General features: G+C 43.7%; 1 protein-coding gene across 2 annotated transcripts in view; it reads right to left on the minus strand.

Moving 5' to 3' along the window:
- The window catches only part of GTF2E2 (general transcription factor IIE subunit 2), a 226,490-nt gene that overhangs the window by 114,499 nt on the left and 87,805 nt on the right, over positions 1 to 24,186 (minus strand). For both annotated transcript variants that reach the window (XM_069237388.1, XM_069237380.1), the window contains exon 3: positions 1,238 to 1,329. In XM_069237388.1, coding sequence (XP_069093489.1) covers positions 1,238 to 1,329 — 92 coding nt within the window. The remainder of the gene's footprint in view (positions 1 to 1,237; positions 1,330 to 24,186) is intronic.

Here is a 24,186-nt window from a genome sequence, read left to right on the forward strand (position 1 = left end):
GAGTGATTCAAGATTTGACAGGTAGGGCACTTCAAGTGCAGCAACAGCACAAGCAGCAGCAGGTGCCATGGGGAGAAATGCTTCATAGCTCGGTTCATACTCCATAAGTCACATACACACATTGTTCCCAAATTCTTGATTTTAGGTTTGGTAAATGTAGCAAATTCTTGAAGCACACCCAGAGGTTAAAGCTGAGCAGGAACTGGGTTGTCTGGACCACTGTTAGAGCTCATGCACAACCTGAGGGCCCACTAGCTGGTGTTTCATGTCTAGGATGGAAACAAAGACTAGGACAAATAAGAGTAAAAATGGCAACCAATGACAGAAATACCACTCAAAGGTAGGAGTCCATATGTGGCCGAGGTTGCAGAAAGGTCACTGAGCTCTCATCCTCCCAACCTCAAAAGGGGTTAGCAATGGGATCACGTAGACAACCACTTGCCATCTTTCACAGCAGAGAAATGAGTGTCACCATGTTCCCGAAGAAACCACAGTATAGATATCTGGGTGATCCTGGTAGAGCTCAAGTTAGTCATCTTAGCTTTGCAGCCCAGATGGATACAAACGGGTCAGAATTAGGACTATGGAGATGTTCAATAACATCTATTGTAGACCATGGGCCTGATCAACTCACACAAGTTGGCAGACAGAGATTATAAGAGTCTAGGAAAACCAGATGTGCTCATTTTTTTCATTTATTGATAACCCCTACTGATGGCCTGATAACTGGCAGGCCCATGTGTCACTGCTCACAAGGCCACTTTCAATAACTTTTTTGAAACAATTAACCGATTGCCATGACCAAACACTGTTTCCAAGATTGTGCACAACATGTGAATCTACCATTCTCTGAAGCTTCTAAACTGCTGCTGCGGCACATCAACGTACAACACCCAAAAAACAAAGTTGAGGAACAGAGGAGCACAGCAAGATGTTTAAAAAACAACGGGTGTCAGAGACATTTCAAAGACAAATGGATGCCATTCCTTACTCGACCTCGCAAAATAGTACTTTAGGAAGCAGACCGACATTTATTTTTAGACAACACCGGTTTAAGAAGCATTTCCTTTGGCTTAATGTATAATGAACCAATGGTTTATGGACAAGCAATACTGACAAAAAATACGCATGCTCTAAAGTAAATGAGCTGAAGCACATGCAGTCAAATAAAGTCAAGTACAGTATAATATAGAATGTCCATCGTTATAAAATTAGCCAGCAAATGACATGTGCTTACCTTCATGTAGTTGACTATCTTAGCGAGGACGCCAAACCTATAACCAGAGCTTCCAGAAAGAGCTTTCAAGTTAAATGATCCATTGCTGGGATCTAAAAAACAAAAGCAAAAGATAGTTTTTAAAACAAATAAAACAATACTGTTTTTTCCAAGTACTCAGTGTTCAGTTTATAAAGACAAATGCATTGCCTCCATAAAAAGCATACTTTACGTAAAAAGTATTAAAAACAGATAAAAATGAAATTTGTCAAAGAAATAAACTTTTATCCTAAAGTTGTATACAGTAATAAAATAATTACTTCATAACGCACTTTAAATACCAGCCAAAAGCAACAGCACGGATGCTAGTACAGAAAGGAAATTTAAAAGCACATTTACTATTAATGCCAACACTTTTGACTAAGCGGCGCGGATTCATTTTTCAAATGTGTAAATAATGGCAACAGATTAAAAGAACATGAAAGAACCTAAAGGTAAGAGCCTTCACACCGAGGCCAGAAAAATATCTCCTACCAACTGGCCAAGAGGTTTTCAAGACCCCATCAGGCCCCTTTTTTTCCGGCTTATTAGTTCTTTAGTGACTTTTGACTCTTCAGATACTTTGCATGACCTGTGTTGCCTAGTTTTTTATGCTACGATGATTGCGGTTTGTTTTAAGCTTTTAATTGTACACCTTATCGTTCAGGTAAAAATATTATCTGTAAAGCGCTGCAATGCCCAGTGCGGGTGGAGTACCGCCATAATAGGAACTAAAATAAGTAATCATTAAAGAAAAGCAGAATTAGGCACAAATTCCTAAATGTGTAAGAAGGCTCTGTATATCTAGAACACCCCGAGTTTCAAATCTAGCACATATTTTATTAAATTAACAAAGACACAAGGAATTTCAAATCCAACAAAGTATGTGTTTTAAAGACATGTTGCCCTATTCTTCGCATACCGCTTCAAACTCTTATCCATTTGTGCAACGTTAAGCCTTTCTCGAGATTTTACCTTAAAATCGCTTAAAATCAACTGTCCCTCCTGGTAACTGTGGGGCGGCTCCGTAAAGGCCACAGCAGACATCCCTCAGCCATTCTGCTTTAACTAACGGCCCAACCCAGCCGGCCACGCTGAAAGTTAAAGCTAACCAGCCCTGACATCATTAGTTATTCGTTCCAGTAGTCGGGCCAGCCCAGGTTACATTTGAACATGGCGCCTTCTGATGTATTCTAATCAGTCAGAGTGACGCAAGAGTTACCAAACTACCACTCAAAACTCAACTGTCATGCCACTTGAGCCTCGGAAGTGTTCCTGTTAGAGTATTAAAATTGCAATATGAAAGCAATACCGTTATCTAATGCTGTAAACTCAATGGATCGCGATCGAATATATCGAGGTAATCTGTATAAAGAACGGTATTTAAATCTTGTCATGGACTTTCAGATAAAAAACAAACAGCCGGTGCCAAAGAACAGAGGTCCAGAAAGATAAAGTGTGAAAAGCAGGGCAGGCACAATATACCCCGATTATTGTAATTGTCATGGTTTATTCGACTTGGGAAAGAGTTACATCCGAATTGAACTTTAGGCCAGCTGTTGGAATAAAATGATTTAAAGCCAGAAGGATGGATAGTAAGCCCAAGACTCGAGCTTAATGAAGAGGCAATCCGAGACGACAGAGTCGAAGCTGGAGAGCCCAAAGCAGCAACTACCCTACTACCACAGAGCGAATATCCGACGGGAAGTGTTCAAGATGGGGCCAAAGCCCCGAAATTTCGCAAGTTATGCATTCGCATTCGTAACTTCGAAACTCTGCAGCAATATTCCTCCAATTATTTTTTTCATTTTGTGTGGTTTCACTACAGAGTGTTCCGGCTGACATTTCTGTTAGGCATTTTTCGGTGATGCTTAAATTGAGCCAGTCGTGAAGCAATAAACAAGCAAAATGGTCAAGAATCAACTGCGCCAATTGCCTCTTCCATTAAAGCAAGCCTCAAAGATCCAGTGGGCCTCGAGTCTAATATTACATTATAGGCTGTCGCGAGGACTACAGACAGCAAGTGTCGGGCTCTATTTAGCTACGTGCAACTGCGTATTGGGTTTGAACATTAAAGACCTTTGGGAGCGAGGCTGGCAGTTATTAACAACAATCATTGGCAAATTCAATATGTTGTACTTATAAAATCTATTGGCTTTTCAAATGTGCTTTAATCATACCAGACAGCATCTGGGCTGCTGTAACAGCATGACAAAAAAAGCAAAAAATAAGAAAGAAAATGACGCAATCACTGCATAATTTCGTAGACGTGCACATGCATGCACCTAGAAAGGACACTTTTTAATCTACAGATTCGAAATGGGTGAGTAAATGAAAAAAGAGGCATAAAGCGCGTTTTAAATAAAAAAAATGTAAAGCCTTTTTTTTCTCCAAAAAAGCTTTAATGGATGAGTGGGGCGCACAAGAGGGTTTAGAAGGGAGTTGCAGCAGTGGGGACTGAAGCAACAAGAGGGAGAGAACAGAGGTGAAAGGGACAACAAAATACAAGCATACACGGCAGTTGTGAATTTTTCATAAACGTATTTGGGGAATTACATTAATTGGAGTGGGCCGAGTGCGGGGGTTAAGAAAAACAAAGGTAGTTTCCTAAAAGCGGGCAAAGGAACAAAAGCCAACCAATCAAAGATGCTAAACCGACTATGTTTCATGAGAGGAACAAACACAAGATGGACAGGCTGAAATAAAGGCATCAAACAGAAAGTAGGCAAATAACAGTGACACTAAAGCCATCCAATGCAAGCTGGGGGCAACCTGCAAGCCTGCATGTGTTCTTGGTAAACCCACAATATAGATCTTTCACAACCAGACAGCTTGTTCTGTCTGGTAGGCTCGACCTATAAAGTAAGGATCCCCCTGAAAGACCATCAACTGGAGTACTGTATTAGTGAGGCTGGGGCAGGGGATTGGATTTGTGCGACAGCAATACTTTGGTCCATTACTTACCTTTTTATTCATACAGTACCTTCGAACTCTCATCAAAGGATAACACCTATTGTATTTTATGTGATGCACTTTTGGCAACAACATATTTTCAACAAACTTAAATGACCTCAAGTAGAAAGCAATTCATGTGACTTCTGTTCGCCAACTTGATTACTCAACAGCTCCTATTAAGATCATTTAAGGTAAATCCAATGTTCTAACATTTAGTACAAATAAAAGCTGAAAGCTTTGTGGATCGGATTGTGACCTGTAGTAGATTGATTGAGCTCAGCTTTTAATAAACTCATTTGGTCCACTAAGACCACAAGGACATTGTTCTTAAGTCCTTTCAAATACGCAAGACCAAGTAGTCTCTAATGCTTTCATGTTCCAGTTGCTCCTCAGCTCCTATACTGACGCAGTGTGCTTCAATGTCTTGGTACGGGTCCATGTTTGAAAGGTCTTCTGCTGGTTACCATGTATAACCGAGGGCTCCAGACGGGAAACAGCCCCTACAAAGCAGTCATTACCATGCATGACTGTTACCACAACACTATTACCACGCACATACATGCATGCCTTTACAAACAATTTCGTTCAAACGGCATGAATGGCATTTTTAGGGTGGTTTGTGTATTTTGAGTTATTTGGTATTGTATAGAGTTATGATCTGCCCACTTGGGCCTGATTGACAGATTGCCTTTTTTTTCTAAATAAGACTTAGTACTTATATCGACCTGTGGCCTCTGTTACTTCCCTCGCGTTATTTATAAATTCACATTAACCTGAGGGAATGGGAGCAGGAGTACAGTCTGGACTTTGTCCAGCAGTTAATCTGAGGGGAATTTGCTTCCTATGAAAGTATGCTGTTTGCTATCACACGGCTGCTATTTGGTCTTGTGGGTAAAAAATATGTTTTGAACATGAGCTGTTCGGGTCAGAATTATTTGTGAATGGAGCACTTAGGCGTGTGAGTATTTGATAGTTCTGTACATATTGTTACATTTGATTTAATTATATGAGTACTAGATAGACATATGGGGTGATTGTATTGGGTTAGGCTTGCCCTAATGTGGAGCACAATCATTTTTTGGCATATAGGAGCCATTCCTGGAATATGCCCTGATCTCATACCAAAAACATGACTGTTTCACTAATGTTTGTTTTCCCATATGTCTTTTGGAGTTATGTATATGTTTGTTTCTTATAACTTCTACGATATGTGTGTGTGAAAGTAGTCTCTTTCTACCATGGTTACCCCCATTTTTGGCCTGTTTAATCAGTGTGTTTGACTGTCACTGGGATCCTGCTAGTCAGGACCCCAGTGCTTATGGTTTGTGGCCTACTTGTCAGTATGTTTCACTGTTTTTGTCAGTTTGCTTGACTGGGTCACTGGGATCCTGCTGACCAGGACACCAGTGCTTATGCTCCCTCTGTTCCCAAATTTGTCACTACATACTGGTAACCCAGTATTTCATCCCAAATTGGCATACGGGTCACCCCTTATATGTCCCTAGTATATGGTACCTAGGTACCCAGGGCATTGGGGTTCCAGGAGATGCCTATGGGCTGCAGAATTACTTTTGCCACCCATAGGGAGCCCGTTCAAGGGCTTCTACAGGACTGCAAGTGCAGCCTGTGTGAAATGGTGCATGCACCATTTCACAGCCATTTACACTGCGCACCTGGTCACGTATGAGTCACCTATGTCAGGCCTTCCAACCCTGAAGGCTGGGTGCAAAGTACCTGTGTAAGGGCACCCCTGCACTAGCAGAGCTGTCCCCACAGCTTCCAGTACCATTTTCCCAGACTTCATGAGTGCAGGGACGCCATTTTAGGCATGCACGGGACATCAGTCAATACCTATGTCCAGCTTTACAATTGTAACCCCGAATATGGCCATGTAAGGTGTCTAACAACTGGGAATTGCACCCCAATACTGAATCTAGTATTGGTAGTACAATCCCATGCACTCTGGGGGATCCACAGTGGAAGCCCAGTAATGGCATACCAGCCTTCTAAGGTTTTCCAGGCAGCCCCTGCCGCTGCCACCTCACAGGCAGGTTTCTGCCCTCCTGTTGCTTGAGCAGCTCAAGCCCAGGAAGGAAGGCAGAACAAAGGATTTCCTTTGGGAGAAAGGAGTTACACCCTCTCCCTTTGGAAATGGGTGTTACAGGCATGGGAGGAGTAGCCTCCCAGAGCCTCTGGAAATGCTTTGAAGGGCACAGATGGTGCCCTTCTTGCATAATCCAGTCTACACCGGTTCATGGACCCCCCCCCAGGCCCTGCTCTGGCATGAAACTGGACAAAGGAAAGGGGAGTGACCACTCCACTGTCCATCACCACTGCAGGGATGGTGCCCAGAGCTCCTCCAGAGTGTCCCTGGGTTTTGCCATCTTGGATTCCAAGGTGGTGGGGCATTCTGGGAGCATCTGAGTGGCCATTACCAGCAGGTGACATCAGAGACCTCCCATGATAGGTGTTTACCTGGTTAGGTGACCAAACCCCCTTTCAGGGCTATTTAGGGTCTCTCCTCCGGGTGTTTTTTATTCAGATTCTGATTGCAAGACTCCAGCAGGAATCCTCTGCATCTTTTACTTCGTCTTCTACCCATGGAAATGCAGCTGAATCCTCCAGGAACACTGCAAACTGCAACAAAGATGCAAAGATGACTTCTGCAACATTGTAACTTCAGCTCCTGCCAGCAACTGCAACAGTTTCCAGGTCGTTCATCCTCCAATGACTGTCTGTCTTCAGCTCGCACCAGAAGAACGGAAGGAATCTCCTGTGGAGTGACAGTCACTTCCCTGCTTCAGCAGGGACCTCTCTGCAGCAACGAATGGTGGTGTGGGTCCCCCCTCCAGACAACGAGCGCGGATTCAGCAACACAGGTGGTGGGACTTAAGTGGCCCCGACAGTCCCAACGTCCAGCTGTCCAATTTTGGTGAAGGTGAGAGCTTGCCTCCCATGCAAGACAGTACCCCTGTGCACCGCATGACTTGCAGTTGCCAAGGGTTGTGTGCGACCTTCCAAGAAGTTCTCCATGCACAGCACAGCTTAGGCCCCCAGCACTCCATCCTGCAACGCACAGCTTTCCTGAGTGGATCTCCAGCGGCGTGGGATGCCTTTGTGTCATGCTGCATGGGCCTTCATTTGCACCTTTGTCCACGTGCTGTGGCACTCGTGTGCATGCTGCCTGGTCTTCTGAGGGCTCTCTGAGTTGCCGAGAGCCCCCTCTGCCTCCCCCTCCTGGGTAGAGGCCACCAGGTTCCTCCTGGTCCCGAGCAGCGGCATTTTCCGCTAACCACGAGTTTTGCATGTGCCAAGGCTTATTGTGGGAATCCAGCGATGCAAACCGGACTGCAAGCATCTATCTGGTGCTGGACATCTTCTGCACCAACCAGGGAACAGCATCAGTCTTCTTGGGTGCAAAACTGACTTGGTCTTCTCACCAGTAGTTCTTCTTTTGTACCTTCATCCAGGTTAGCAGGGGCACCTGTTCTCCCTGGACTCTTCAGTGCTTCTTGGACTTGGTCCCTTTCTTCCACTGTCTTCAGGACCAGGAATCCATTGTTGATGTCTTGCAGTTTCTTCTGGTTGTTTTATAATCTTCTATCACATCTTCTTGTGTGTTTCAGGAAACTTACTGTGATTTACCCCTCTTTCCTGGGCTCTGGGGTGGGTTCTATTACTTATCTTTGGTGTTTTCTTACACTGCAGCACCCCTCTATACACTACACTTGCCTAGGTGAGAAACAGAGTTTCGCATTCCCCTATTTTAGTATATGGTTTGTGTTCCCCCCTAGGCCCATTGCAAGCTATTGTGATTTTCACTATTTGCACTGTTTTCTGAATGTGTATTTACCTGTTTCTGGATACTAGTATATATATTGTGTATATTACTTACCTACTAAGGGAGTAAAGTCTCTAAGGTATTTTTGGCATTTGTGCCACCAAAATAAAGTACCTTTATTTTTGTAACAGTGAGTATTTTCTTTTCATGAGTGTGAGTAATGTGCGACTACAGTGGTACTGCAAGAGCTTTGCATGTCTCCTAGTTCAGCCTTTGCTGCTCTGCTACTAGCTAACTCTAGAGAGCCTAGCTGCTAGACACTGACTACATTTCACTAATAAGGGATAACTGGGCCTGGAATAAGGCTTTGGTACCCACTACAAACCAGGCCAGCCTCCTCATGTTAACCAGAACTTTGATAGTCAGATATGTATGACATTTTAAGTCACTTTTTTTCAGGATTCGATTGTTGGTGACAATATACATTGTTGTATTTTTGGCCGTTTTTTTGTTAATTGTAAGTACTTGATACAGGGAATATGGTGAACTGGTCATGTGATCAAGGCCATGGAGTCGGACGAAACCCCGTTGCGTTTGGAGAAAATCCTTAATACCTTCTCTCTGACTGAGTGTTTTTCTTCGTTGGATGTCTGACATTTTTAGGGTGGGTAAGGTTTTTGCATGGCAAGATATATATATATATATGATTTGAAAGATGATGCAGTGTGTCACCGGGCTGCTTTGTTTTTATCTAAGGCACTTCGCACCAGGGACCATCTGAATGCGTTGGAAAATGAATTCACTCAACCTTTGAGCCGTATGTGATAAGCACTTATTATGTACCTGATTAGTTTTTGCCGAATATAAGGTTTTGCCAATGTATTCAAAGATAAAAGAGCCTTAACAGTTAATTTTAGCAATGGTATTTTAACTAGCAGATTCGTTTTTTCTTCTTGTTTTTTTCAATCTCATAATGTGAATTTGGATATCTAATCTTTTATGAAGTTTTTATTACGTACTGATGTGAGGCTTTTATGGTTTAATGGTATAAATCGAATAAAGTTATACTTGACCTGACTTGACTGTGACAAGCAGCAGGGTAAAACAGTAAATTATACATTCCAGTAGAAGCACACTCTGGAAGGTGGAATGATATACCGAACAGCCAATAACATGAGGGCAGCGCCAAAGTCCAGTGTATGAAATTGAAAGAATTAGCAACAGTGTGTCTTGCATACAGCTGCATTGTCAAGCTAGGTCTGAAAAACAAACACATTGGATGAAAAAAACTGAAAATAAAAACACCAGTACGTGGACAGGACTGAGGACGTAAGTTACAAATATGTATTACAACACTGGATGGCTTGCTTGAAGCTGGACACAACACGGGCAATTAAGTAGAATGTCTGACTGAGAACTGTACACGGATGTGTTAGGAATAAAACAAAATATTTATAAAGAACATTTTTTTAAAGTGCAACAAGGGACAGTTTATTTAACTTTTTGGCAGAATTCTGCATTTACAATGTTTATAGTCACAAACTGGGGAGGATTCATTGGTAGATGCTCCAAATCCTTCTAAAGAGTACTAAAATCAATCACCAAATCATGCATTTTATAAAATACATAACGAGTAACGTGTAATATGGCTCTACATTGCCATCTCAGGGTTTAGGTGACATTTAGAGACTACTCGAACTTTGGCCTCATGGTTTATCACCAGAACCCCTCTTTGGCAACACAGGCCCATATTACACAGATTACATAGTTATCCATCAATGTTCTGTATATGTTTGCATGCTAAAGTGCTCTTACTGTGCAAAATGCAGTTGTATAAAAACCCATGGGTCACAGACAGGGAACTGTGAAATAATGTTCATATTTTGGAAAACGTACATCATAACAAAAGCCTCTGCAGAACGTTCACCATTGCCCACTGTTCCACTGGTAACCGCCTCGCGATAGCCAAAGCAAAATCGGAACATTCTCATTGCAATCAGGGCCCACTGTTAAAGGTTCACTGCTAAGCTTCAGACGTATGATTAGCACAATACTTATTGTTCAGTTAGCAGTCGGTGACAAACAAGCAACACCTCAACATTCTTAATGCAGACGCAGGTTCTTGAGAATTGAACACGGAGTTGGAGTAGCTTGAAGAATCCCAGCATAACCGCTGCCTATTGTTCATCCAACAGTCTATATTAATGGAAGTCGAGCACTCAAACTGCCGGCAGGGCCCACGGTGATCTCTGCCTTACTGACTATGACTGACAATTTCCAATTCCTATAGCCAGTGTGTTTCCGATGAAGCCAAGCAGATCTTACCTGAAACACTGTTTTCTTCACTGCACAGTTAGATACGCTTCTCCTCTTTATACTACAGACTGATATTTACAGAGGACTTGGCCTTCAGTCATGTGACTTATGATGTCAGCAGAACCCCTCAATGGCAGTATCCAACAGTATTTAACATTTACCTGTTACGTGTCCTATGTTGCTGACTCGCAATGGAGGCTTTGCAGTTATGGTTCAGCTGCATTTTCCACTGAAAATGCTTTTTGGCCTGCTAACAATTTTGGAACTGTTTGACAAATCTTCAAGCAAATTTTGCACGTCTTAAGTAAAACTGTCTGGCTATGGTTCGAAAAGTAAGTTAGATGCAGACCCGCGCATCAGAAAGACGTTGGGGGAGGATGGGAGGGTATATAAAAAAAAAGAAATGTTTTCATTTTTAGTTCTTTTAGCAGTGGTTCTTAACCTGTGGTCCAAGGACCCTCAGGTCGTGACATATGCTCAGGGGGTCCGCAACTACATAGAAAATTAAGTAATGTTAACAGATTGATAAAGTGTACACAATTTAAGAAACAAAATGTAAAACTGAACATTTAAAACATAATGTAAATGTAAATGAATATGACATTAAAGACTAACAATTAAGTTGGTGTCCTCAGATTGATTTGTGGGAGCAGTGCAAATCCATCAAAAAGAATATAGTATGGACAAAGTGCGGCCTCTTTTGAATTAGAAAAGCCTCTACTTTCCTATTAACATGAAATTTTTTTACATGATTGTGAATTAAATAAAATATTTCCTAATTTCTGTATTTGTTTGGCGAATGCTTTTTTCAACATTCTTCCACATATCTTCAGGTTCAAATCATTGACATTGTCTAAGTCTGGGTCCTCTGACTCCCAGTAAAGACTAAGTGGGGGTCCCTGAATTCCAATAATGGTTCCTTTTGTGTCCGCAGATTCCAGTAATGATTAAGTGGGCGTCCTCAAATTAGAAAAAGTAAAGAACCACTGCCCAATATGAAATTTAGCTCTCAAGTACTGCCCAAAAAACACTGGACAGATTTACACCAAACCTGGCGCAAAACTAGTTGCACTGTAAGCCAGTCTATCAGGCGATATATATAAGCACTCAACATTCAAACTGTAAGGTCGAATTGTGTTATCAGTGATTATCCTTTATTTATCACTTCTACACCCTGCCCCACCCCCTCACCCAGAATGCAACAAAGGATTACAAAAGGTTACTAATTTAGCCACACAATCTCGTCAACTTACCTAGCACCTTATACAGTCTCTGAGAGGCATCCATTTGGTTATCAGTTCTTTAGGTTCTGGGCCAGCTACAAACTCCTATTTTTGGTGTTTTTAAGAAATCTAAAGCCCAACATTCCATTCTTGATAGCCTACCCCTTCGTGTCTTGTCCTGATTTTATTATTTTCAGGAAGCTACAAACCCTTCACTTAAACTAATCTGCAGGACCCCTTCTATCTCCCATCAATTGAAGTAGACTTAACGCCAGTCGATATAACTTCCAATTCTCTTCTTATGTATCTTCAGACAATTCCCTGCATCAGGGTAAATGAAATCTATAAATCAGAGCAATTCTGAGTCATAATTTGTGCATCATGCTGGTTCAGGTTTAGCTCTGTGACCTAACTCCATGTCACCACTGACGTGTTGATGGTGTGTTGCATCTGATACTATGATGAACATTATTCGAAAGGATAGGTAGATAAATCAACTTCAAACTTTGATACATCGTTTCACACGTCTGGCACATCAAGATGGTCCTAGAGCACATCACTATTTGCTGAATGCCAGCTGTATTAATCTCAAAGAACAACAGATTCTCCGTGAGCAACCCGCGCCTGCCTCTAGAATGGTGGCTCTGCGCATACTGCGGTATTAAGCCATGCATGTTGAACTTTGGTTCCAGTGCCGGTAGAGGTGTGTACTGTGAAACCTGTGTTAGTATACGCTGGAGCCACAGCCATTCTCCTGGCACAGGCGGAGCTATGGAGAGAAAGACTTCCTCTCTGCCCTCAGCAGCCAGCCTTCATACAGCTGCCCGGCCAGCCCATGTCTTCTTGCCTCACCTGGTTGCCCAAGAATCTCCTCCTAGGTAAGTGGCAACACGCTTGAGCAAAACAGCCTCCTCCAGCTTAGCGCAAGACAAAGGGAACTTGTATCTTTTTCCCGTTGCTAGGGATCCTAAGGACGAGCTTTTTACAAACTACCTTGAACACTGTGCTTATAGCATCACGTGTTTCTTTCGGCCTGAAACACAATCAATGACGAACGGACAACAGGCCATGAACTCTGCAAAACATTTGCATCCACAGCTTGAAAACAGGGCATTAATGATAATGTAAGGCCCGAACACATATAATGCATGTTAAACTGACTAGGGGTTCTGGCGCCTGCACTTTGTCATTAGGCTTTGCAGCAAATCCAGCTTGCGTACTTGGCTTGAGACTGATGCATCACCACTCTGGCAGCGAGGGTTCGACTATATGGCGGTCTTGGACCAATCAAGGTGTCAGACTCTAAGAAAGTCACACATCTTTCTCACACATCCTCTTCCACTTGCTCCATGTGTGGATACTGGAAAGGAACAGCAGAACATCCATCACAGAGCAGCAGATCATGGGGAAGACCTTCTCCAAGAAAGGGCAAAATACAAAGCAAAACTACTGCACAATGCACTGTGGAAGTAAATTATATTCTTGAGAGCCAGAATTATCTTCAGACTAAAGACAAGCACATGTCCACAGTCTCATTAAGAACCCCTAAGCTGCTGGTGAGCAAGAGAATACTTAGACATCATGATCTCAGCCCTGCTAAGTGCCACACATCAGGGGTTAGACTAAAGCATTTCAGTGCTGGTGCCCGCATCACCGCACTAAAATGCATCAGCCGCGCATTTCAGCCTCCTCGGCTTTATGTGCAATGAGGCACTGGGGGAATTAACAAACAAAGCAGAACAAGCATGTTTCGGCTGTCTGGTGTGCCACTGCGAGCCCCAAGCAATTAAATTGTGTCTACTTACTCCAGGCTGCGGGTCTAGACTCATTCACATTGTTAGGGCGATCATTAGTCTGAAGTGTGACTGATGTATTGTTTCCACACCGACGCAAGGATTTGTTTGGGGGGGGGCATCAAGTGTACGGGGTTGGGGATGACCCTCTGGTCTGTTGATCAGGCTGCCGCAGACCAAGCTGGACACATTTATTTAAGACGGCCCAGCACCACAGCTCAGGGCTTCACCCTCGGATGCCACGGACACGACGCACGCAGTCCTCGCCGGGCTCAAGCACTGTAGTGGACGCCTGACAGCTGCAGAGCTGGCAAGTTTTCAGAATGCTTATGTGTGACACTGTCATAACTTCAGTGTGCACAGAAGTGACATTTCAATACCAATGTGTGATATTTTGAATTATGTTTTATCGCGATAAAATAAAGCAATGAAGGCCACAGAGAGATAAATATTCAAAATAAGTACCTAATGAACAATAAGAAGGGCTGACTAAAAAGGGCTTAATAACCCTACCCCTAGGATGCAATGTAATATTATATACTGTTTATAATACAATTTTAAATTACACAAGTCATGAAACCGTCCCCTTGTGCCAACTAAAACTGCACTTCTCACAGATCGATTCAATTTGAGTTTACCTTTAGTAACAGGATGCATGTACCATTAGGATACATTATATGGGTTGTATAAGTTACCTGAAGAGCAACAAAATAGTGAGAGAATAAAGAGATTCATTTTTAGCAACGTCAGTGATTCAACTTTCACTCCGACACGCTACCTCCAATACAGCACTTTTCCAGTTTTCAGAGTCTGTCCTAACCTGAAGTGCTCTCCAGGCTCAACCAGGAGACTGTGTTCTTCAAATCTGTGGGTGTCCTGGGAGGCGCAGGGCAGCAGATGCCACAGTGCTGTGCTTACTGCCAGCAGGCACGACTCTTGGCCTTCCAGGATGGTGCCGATGGAGACAGCTTTGCTGTGCCTTGAGCTGACTGCAGTAAGGGCGGCTGTTCTGGCATTGTCGTGCTACTTTTTTAAGGGGCAGGGGAGGGATATATATATTATATATTTTTTTAGATTGGGGCGGGGTCGTTTATTTTTAAAAGGGTGGGGGAAGTTTGAAGGGAGGGAGGAGGGAAAAGGAAGGATCGGGAAAGGACGTGTTGAGGTAAATGGGTTTGGGGCAGGGTTGGTGGGTAGTTTTTAGCGGTGGGGCGATTTGGGGCTTAGGGTGGGGGTGTCGGGGTACTTTAGCTTTAGTTTGTAGGGGTAGGGGGTGGGATAATTAAGTTCTTAGAGGCTGGGGTCGGGATAGTTTATTAGTTTATTTTTTTAGGGCTTAGAGTGGGGGGCTCAAAGTAGTTTACTTATTAAGGGGGAAAGGTTTTAGGGCTCAGGGCAGGTGGAGGATGTCATGGTAGTTTCGTTTTTAGGGGTGGGGGTCAGGATAATTTACTTTTATGGGGTGGTGGGTCGGGATAGTTTTTTGTTTTTTTTAGGGCTCAGGGCGGGTGGGGGTTGTTGGGGTAGTTTTATGCGGTGAGGAGATTGGGATAGTTTTTTTTAGGTTTAGGGCAGGTGGGGTACAGGTGGGGGGTTGGGTAATTTATTTTATTAGGGTGGGGTGTTGGGATAGTTTTTTTTTCAGGGCGGTTGGGAGGATCGTGTAGTTTAGGTATTAGGGGTGGAGGCAGCTTTGGGCTTAGGGTGGGGGTGTCAGGGTACTTTAGCTTTAGTTTGTAGGGGTAGAAAATGGTATGTTTTACCTGAAATGACGGTATGATCGTCTTAGAAAGGGGCAGTAGGTCAGTGACAAGTGGTTTTGCAGACTTTAAGATCTTTTAGAACTTCTCATTGTTTAAAAGGCAATAATTTCTGATATCTAATGGGCTTGATTGCTTGAGTTTATTCTCGAGAAAATGTCATTCAGAGTGTCACATATTTGGCAGTTGAATGTCACTCATAAGTGAACTGAAACCATGGAAACGTCACACATAAGCAATCTGAAAACGTAGCAGCTATGCCATCTTTTCCCACTGCGCACTGGAGGTTAGAGTCCAGAAATGGGCAGAGCTGGTTTGCAAGAGCTAAGGTGACCAGGATATTAAGGTATATCTGCTCCTATGCAGTGCATAAACACAGACTCAAGAAAGTAGAACCAGGTTCTCGCTCACTATCCTGCCAGGACTTCTTGTTCTGGAATAAGCTGGCTGAGAGCTTTGACCCTGAATAGCAGGGTCAACTGAGGCCTAGGCATATTAACAGACTCCAAGTGCTGACCTGCCTTTGCACGCCACACACTCTGAAGCATCCCTTGGGATGCAAGTATCCCCAACATGCTATCTACCACTACTTTAACTGTAACAGTGTTCTGAGCTCATAGTCACACATTTTGGACATTCTGGGGGTCATTCTGACCCCGGCGGTCTTAGACCGCCGTGGCCAGGGTCGGCGGGAGCACCGCCGACAGGCCGGCGGTGCTCCCGCCGTGGCCAGGGTCGGCGGGAGCACCGCCGACAGGCCGGCGGTGCCCCGCAGGGCATTCTGACTGCAGCGTTAAAGCCGCGGTCAGACCGGCAACACTGGCGGTCTCCCGCCAGTGTACCGCCGCCCTATGGAATCCTCCAAGGCGGCGCAGCTAGCTGCGCCGCCGAGGGGATTCCGACCCCCCCTACCGCCATCCAGTTCCCGGCGGTCCGCCCGCCGGAAACCGGATGGCGGTAGGGGGGGGTCGCGGGGCCCCTGGGGGCCCCTGCAGTGCCCATGCCACTGGCATGGGCACTGCAGGGGCCCCCGTAAGAGGGCCCCTACAAGTATTTCACTGTCTGCTTGGCAGACAGTGAAATACGCGACGGGTGAAACAGCACCCGTCGCACCTTCCCACTCCGCCGGCTCGATTACGAGCCGGCATCCTCGTGGGAAGGGAGTTTTTCCCTGGGCTGGCGGGCGGTCTTTTGGCGACCGCCCGCCAGCCCAGGGAAAAACTTAGAATACCCTCCGCGGTCTTTCGACCGCGGAGCGGTATTTCGGATGGGGAAGTCTGGCGGGCGGCCTCCGCCGCCCGCCAGACTTAGAATGACCCCCTCTGTCTCTTCCAGGGGTTACACAAGAAGCAGTGATGCAAAGTTCAAATGGGTATTTGCTTTTAAGGCAATTATTTCAGAGAGTTGGAGGCAGGTGCGCAGGTCTTTTCGACCAAATAACTACTAATAATGATCAATTAAGAAATGCTACCAGCTGTGAATAAAAGTGGTTACTGCGAAAAAATTCTGTGGCAAGTGAAGTTATAATAAAATCAGTGGTCGAAGTGGGTGGGATCTAAGGGGCACAACATGCTCATACTTTTTTATTTATTTAAGAAAAGCAGTTTCTTTACATTTTGTGAAAAGGCAACCGTCCCAAGACATAATTTCCAGAGCTGAAATGTAAAGCATGGAGTCCCCTGTGTTGTGAAATTGAGGACGGGGCAGATAGCTAAACAAGCCTTATTGTCTGAAAGATATCTAAATGTGCACAACGGGTTAATCTGCAAATGTAAAGGCTGCTTGGCAGGTATTGACTTTAATTAATGGAATCACTTGAAGCATTCGGATGACAGATTTTTTTTTTTGGAGTGGTACAGCAGAGGAGTTATCAGCTGAGCTCTGAAAAATGCTTTAAAGGACAGCTATAAAAAACAACAAGCATTTGCAATGCAATGGGTCTCGAGTTAGAGCTATTCGCGTTGTAAACTCCTAACTGGACTTTTCTTGCCACATAAATTGAAAATGAAGTGTAAAACATTAGTTGACATAAGTGAGCCGATTCAAAGCGCCACACCCGTCATGAGCATCAGCGTGAAGGAGAGACACAAAATGAAAAAGAGGTTGTAGTCAAACATATGAGCAAAGGTGCAATTATCCTTGTAACAGGTCCGATGGCCAAGGTGGTAACGCCGCCACAAACGTAAAACAGTTACCAATGATAACAAAGGATTTTTGAAAGGCAAGCCCACAAACGAGTGATAGTGATGGGTGTGCCATGAGTGTGGGTAAAGGCCCACAGATAAATTACAACATGCCAGAGTGCTTGTGCGCTCAACCTAAAAATGACTACTTACAGTGTAGGTATTACTAAAAATCTATATTTTGGAAGCAATTGTAATCTTAAACCGTTTTGCACATTTTTAGCAGCCTAGCCTATACTGAATTCAATGCAAGTTTAAACTAATGACTTAAATATTCACAGTGCTTTCTGTTACAGACTGGGAACTCGTAGCACTAAACATAAATATGTCACTATTCTCCCACTACACCAACATGGTTTCAATTCTGTAGCTTTCACTGGTTTTAGACACAGACCTCTGTAGTACACTAACAGAGGTTTAAAAAATGTACAATAGTGAATTTCTCACTGATCAACTTAAGCTGTATTTATCATTTATTTTTCTTTTAAGCTGTGCCTTATTTTATATGTAGTTACCCATGGAGAAAAACTGAAAAGTTACAGAATATTTTGTTTTGTAGCCATGTCTTTGACACCACCCAAACGCTCACTCACCCAGTCGTGCGCACAGCATTACAGTTCCCATACTTTTTTTTTTATTACACCTCACCACTGATTAATCTTCATATTTATTTTTTTTGTTTTGCGAACCGTGATGGTGCTCAGTAATTAGTTCTGCTACATTAACGTCTTTCAATTTAGATTGTGGTACATATTGTTTATAAAACGTTTTTAACAGCCTTTTTCATCTGAATTAGGATGAACATGTGCTTGTGATACCTTATTGCCACATTAATTGATGGAGAGGTCGAATGTCGATAATTAATTATAAACTTCGAAACCTCCATTATGCTAGCCTATGAACACATTGAAAGTTTTGTGGTTTTGTCAAATCCCTGAAAGGTTTTTGTTCCTTATTTCTCGATGGAAAGGAGAGTCGTTTGTAATAAAACCGAAATGCTGCTTTTCTCAAGACTATTTGAGGGAGTTGCAAGCTTTCATGTGCGAAACAGTGCCCAACTGCCGTGAGAACAAAAAAAAAACAACAAAAAAACCACTGGCTAAGCCAATAGGTCTCGCTTATGCAAGAGCTATTGACTTTGGCAATTTGTTTTGGCCATGTTGTACACCAGTGTGGCTGCTGTTCAGTGTGGCTAAAAGTGAGTGGAGTAGGGTAGGTTGGAGTGTGGTAGATTGGGGTGTAGTAGATTGGGGTAAATTGGGGTGGGTAGGCTGGGGCTGACTCTGGTGTGGTAGACTGGGGTGGAATAAATTAGGGTAGAATGGGGTGTGGTAGATCGAGGTGGGCAGATTGGACTGGAGAGAGCAGACTGGGGTAGGGCAGACTGGGGCAGATTTAGGTGGGGTACATTATGGGTGTGGTAGATTGATATGGGGTAGATTGGAGTGGGGTAAACTGGAGTGGGGTAGAATGAGGTAGACTGGAGTGGGATAGACGAGCATTTGGAGTGGTGCAGATTAGGGTAAACAGGCGTAGACTGGAGCAGGGTACATGGGGTAGATTGGAGTACATTGTGAGGGCTAGACTGGGTTAGACTGGACTGGAGTACATTAAAGTGCTGGAGATTGGACTGGGGTAGATTGGAATGGGGTATATGGAGTAGACTGGGGTACATTGGAGTGAGGTAGATCAGGGTGGTGTAGGTTGGGGTAGACTGGGATAAGATGGGTCGGGTGCACTGGAGTGGGGTATCAAGTGGGGTAGATTGGAGTGCGGTACTTTGAGGTAGACTGGAATGGGATAGATAGGGGTACATTAAAATGGGGTACAGTGGGGTAGGGAGGAGTCGATTGGAGTGGTGTACACTGTGGTGGATCGGAGCAGGCCAGGTGGGGTAGAGTGGATTGGGTTAGATTAGAGTGGGTTAGATTAGAGTGGGTTAGGTTGGTATGGGATAGATTAGGGTAGGTTGTGTGTGGGCATATTAGGGTGTAGTAGATTGGAATCGGGTATAAAGGAGAGGGGCAGGTTGAGGTTGATTGGAGTAAATTTGAGTACCGTAGATTGGTGTACATTGAAGTGGTGTAGATTTTAGTGGGGTAGATAGGGTGGGTAGACTGGGGTGGGGAAGGTTGGAGTGGGGCAGTTTGGGGTACATTAAAATGAGGTACAGTGGAGTGGGTATGGAAGGGTAGATTGGAGTGGGGTACATTATGGTGGATTGGAGTGGGGCAGATGGGGGTAGACTGGAGTGTGTTAGATTGGAGTGGGGTAGGTTGGTATTGGTAGGTTGTGTGTGGGCATACCAGGGTGTAGTAGATTGGAACGGGGTAGAAAGGAGTGGGGCAGGTTGAGGTTGATTGGAGTGGGGTAGGTCGGTATGGGATAGATTTGGGTAGGTTGTGTGTGGGCATAGTAGGGTGTAGTAGATTGGAACGGGGAAGACTGGAGTGGGGCAGGTTGGGGTTGATTGGAGTGGGGTAGGTCGGTATGGGATAGATTTGGGTAGGTTGTGTGTGGGCATAGTAGGGTGTAGTAGATTGGAACGGGGTAGACTGGAGTGGGGCAGGTTGGGGTTGATTGGAGTGGGGTAGGTCGGTATGGGATAGATTGGGGAAGGTTGGGGTTGATTGGAGAGGAGACGGCTGGAACAGGTTGAGGAGGGGTGGAGCAGGTTAGGCCGGATGAGTGCAGCGTGATGATGAAGGGGAGCAGTAGCACAATGCGGAAAGGAGAGAAGCAGTGCCATAAAGACTGGAGAGCAGAAGTGCAAAGAAGCGGGAGCGGCATCAGTGCCATGAGGAAGTGGGAGCATCCCTACGACGAAGTCTGTATTCTTCTCTGTTATCAATAGCTGTGAAGCCAGTTTTGAAATGTGAAAAAAAAAAAACTTTTCCGGCCCAGGACACATTGATCCCATTGCAGGTACACGAAGAAAAACCCAACTATTCAGTTTCAAATGCTTGTTACTAAAATGTATTCATTTTGTGTATTGTTTGTCTTTGCATAAAATGTGTGTTGCTCTAGGCGAACAACTACAATATTGACAAATTCTGTTTCACTGCGTATCAGTTTCATTTCTTGCTAGTCCCTAACTGCACTGTCTAGAAAACCATTCCAGGGTTCATTTCCATGCCCATGATGTCAGGGACTGTGTCCATTTAAACTGCTCCCTCCTTTTAATTGTCCCTTAGCCACACCCGGAGTATGTTTGAAAGTTGCCAGTAGGCAGCGCATAGTGCACGGGCAATGAGCCCACGTTTTCAAAACCACTCATTTTGAACTCTTCGCAGATTATGGCTTTATGTACCGTTCTGTTCCATTTTGCTGTAGTTCACGTTCTGCCTGGAAACCAATGCAGCTTCGCCCACTTCTCTTGACTGTTAAAGTACAAGAAATAAGAACAGAAGCTAGATAGCAAGGATTCTCATGGAGGGCGTAAACACAACTAAAGGGCATGAGGGGTGGGGAATGCAAGATAAACAAGCATTTGCAATGCAATCCGTCTCGCATTTGCTCGAGTTAAAGCTACTTGAGTTCTAAACTCCTCACCGGACTTTTCTTGCCACATGACTTGAAAATCAAAAGTTAAACAGTTTCACATAAGTGAGCCGGTTCACAGCGCCACGGCCGACATGAGCATCAGCGACAACGAAAGACGGAAAAAGAAGTTTGCTCTCAGTCAAACTTATCGGCAAAAGTGCAATTAGCCAATGTAACAGGGTTGATAGCCAAGGCGGTAACTAAACCGCCTCAAGGAGGGACAAACAAACCCTTTACCAATGTTATCAAAGGATTTTTGAAGGGCAGGCCCACGAACTAGTGATGGGTTTGAGGTGGGCGTTGTTAAAAGCCCAGATACATACCAACATGTCAAAAACGCAGCGCATGCGCGCTGACATGCTCGACCTAAAAAAAAAAAGAAGGGGCAGAGGGAAGCAACACAAATGGGGAAAGAAGTGAGTGAAAACACAAAGCACTTTAAATAACAAGCTCAAAACAACGGGAGCAGTGGATGGGGACACAAGTAATAGGTCTTTGGTGTAGGAAAGGGACAAGCACAAGAAGAGGCATGGTGCATGCATATCACTGCAAACTGCAACGAAGCATAGGAGAGCGACCTTACGAATGGTAAAGCCTGTGGACGGGCTGTAGCCCACTGTCTGTAAACACCTTTCGAAGAGACAGCGAAAGCGCTGTCAAGCCGAGACCTTGAAAAACAGCAAGCAGTACGACGATTAGTCGAGTTTGGGAATATACTTAGGAAACAACCTGCTGATGCTCATCAAAAAGTAGCTGGAGGAAGAAGGTTCACAAGGAGAAATGCTGTATCTGGCAGGGTGCCGGAAGGAGTCCCTTTATCTTTTTTTGTTTTTTTTGTTTTACCAGTACATGTTTAAAAAAATGCCCGTAGTCGCATGATAATATATACCTTCACTCAACAAGGAGTACACTGTTTGCTTGCCAAACATTCTGTACAGACCTAAAAGGAATATTGTCATGGTTGTCAGGGGGCTGTGGGTAGTGGCTCTTTAGGTTAGGTGATGGACTTGTGCTTGCTTACTTTAGGTTTATTCTTTATGATGAGTTCACTGAGTTCCAGCGACATGGTAGATGCAAGTGGGGCACTTTTACGTATATGGTCACTGATATACTGATAGAAAGCCTACCACGTTTCGCAAGCTCTGCACAAACACCCAAGGAAAAAATTTAATTTCATAACAATCAATGTTCATATTTTAAGTAAGCTCCAGAAAGGAAAGAGCATCAGATCACAACGGAAAGCTAGGAAACTCTGTTCTCAAACAGCATTGACCAATTTCTGAAGCATACATTTAACCTTGCAACCTCTAATTGTTGTAAGACATTACATTAGATGTGTAATACATTCTACGTTTAAAAGTCAGTTTTAGATTGTACCTACTTGTACAAGCTGTCTTGCTGCGAAAAGATCTATTGTCTGCTTACAGTGGGCTTCTGGCCTGCCAAGAGAAGTTTTTTTAGTTTTTTGGTTGGCTTTAGGGTCACTCATTTGTTTGCATTGTATTGCCCAAATCTCAAAACTATATATAATCTGACTTTATCAGCTCTAAAAAGCACAGCCTTGGTCTTGAAGCCCCCCAGGGCCCAGCAAAATCTGAAGATTTCAGGTCCAGCCATTTACTGATTGATTTTATTTTAACCATTCATGCGCCTTTCTGAGACCTTTTCTGAGACCTAGAGGGTGTGAAGGCACTTCACACTGAAACATTCCAGAGTAAAGGTTACATCGAGACTGGGTGGAGATTTTAAACCTCATATTAAAACATTACATAGACCATTACACACTTGTAGGAAAGCGATAGGTCCTCACAAACTAAATTGTCTTAAGAGGTGAGCCATGAAAAGCTTAATAGCCAAGGCAACAGATTTTAAATTAGTTACTGCCCGTGACGAAGAGCCAATAAAGGTCACACTGTATCAGGGTAATGTTAAAAATGTGCTTGCAGGGTAAAACAGCCTAGCTGTCGAGTGAAGTACAGCTTTGTTTAGAGCTAACATAGAATATGCAAACTTTAGCACTGAAATAACTAGTGAACGAACAACTGTTTTAAGATGATCTCGGGAGAGGAAGTGGCAGATTTTCTTCAATGTCTGAAAGTGGCGGCTGCTTTATTTGCAGTTTTGTTGACATGTGGAGCACGAGCGAGAGTTAAGTCTAGTCTTAACCCTAAGGATTTTTCGGGGTAGGTATGGAGTATTAAAAACATGCTGGCATTCAGGAGCATGATAAAAACCTACTTCTTGAAATGGGTGAGCTTTTTTGGTAAGGTCCACGAGAGGCTTTTGGCTACAGTAGTCTTCTAGGCGAGATCTAAAAATGAGAAAGAGCCTGGAGAGATATCATACTTTACGAAACACATACCAGATGAGATGACCACTTTTCTCCACTAATCGACGTTATTAATAGGGTTGGAAAAGGGGAAAAGTTAGAAGTGCACCTTGCTTGCACAGAACAGTGCTAAAATCTAAGTGCACATTTTGGCTGACTGAATAGAATTGGTTTTTCATCACTTGGTGTATCCAGGTCAAGGTGTACCAGAAAGCCTGCTTTTTGATCATGCAACCAAAGGTAATTATAGTGCAATTTAAGAATTTCCGTACCAATGTATTACCTGGCCTCACACTTTTCATAAGCTAACAACAGTTTTTCAAATCTAATTAGCCAAAATTGCTCTTATTTACATAAAACAAAAGCAGAATTATGGGGGGGGGGGGGGGGGGGGGGGGGGGGTCTGCATATTTTCACTTTCTATGCTTAAACATTACAACATGCCAGTGCAACCGTCTAAAAAAACATACTAAGGTTAGCTTTGATCAGCTTTTACTATTAATATAATAACTTATCTTGCACAATACATCCTTACTTAAGAGCAAAGGCCGATGAGCATGACCCCTTTTCTCACAAACCTCAGCAGCAGGTGTTGCATATAATATAAAACTGACAGTCAGGATGCCCTGCAAAAGATTTGGATTCTGCCGTAGAGAGAGAGTCAGGGAGCCAAGATTTTATTTTTTAAATCCACCGTGTTTCAACATTACTGGCTTAGTACGGTGTACCTTTCTGTGCTACAAAGTCTACACAGATAGATCTAGTCTGTCCATATTCAAATTATTACAAGAGGGTTTTTCAAAGTATTACTGCACAAGCATCTTTCGTATGCATAAACAAATATAGAGAGGAACATTAGCTAAGGAGCACTTTACAGAAGTAACAGTACTTCATTCTAACCGTAGTTAAAAACACCCTGTCGTGACCCTTTGAACCCGTGTGAAACAATGTGCTAAAGTTTGATATTTTCCGGGCAATACACGAACACACACAAACCCACTCTAGTCTTTTACTGCATCAAGTGAATATCTGCATTTGTAATAGCAGT

The sequence above is a fragment of the Pleurodeles waltl genome, chromosome 1_2 (assembly GCF_031143425.1).
Source record: "Pleurodeles waltl isolate 20211129_DDA chromosome 1_2, aPleWal1.hap1.20221129, whole genome shotgun sequence".
Lineage (NCBI taxonomy): Eukaryota > Metazoa > Chordata > Amphibia > Caudata > Salamandridae > Pleurodeles > Pleurodeles waltl.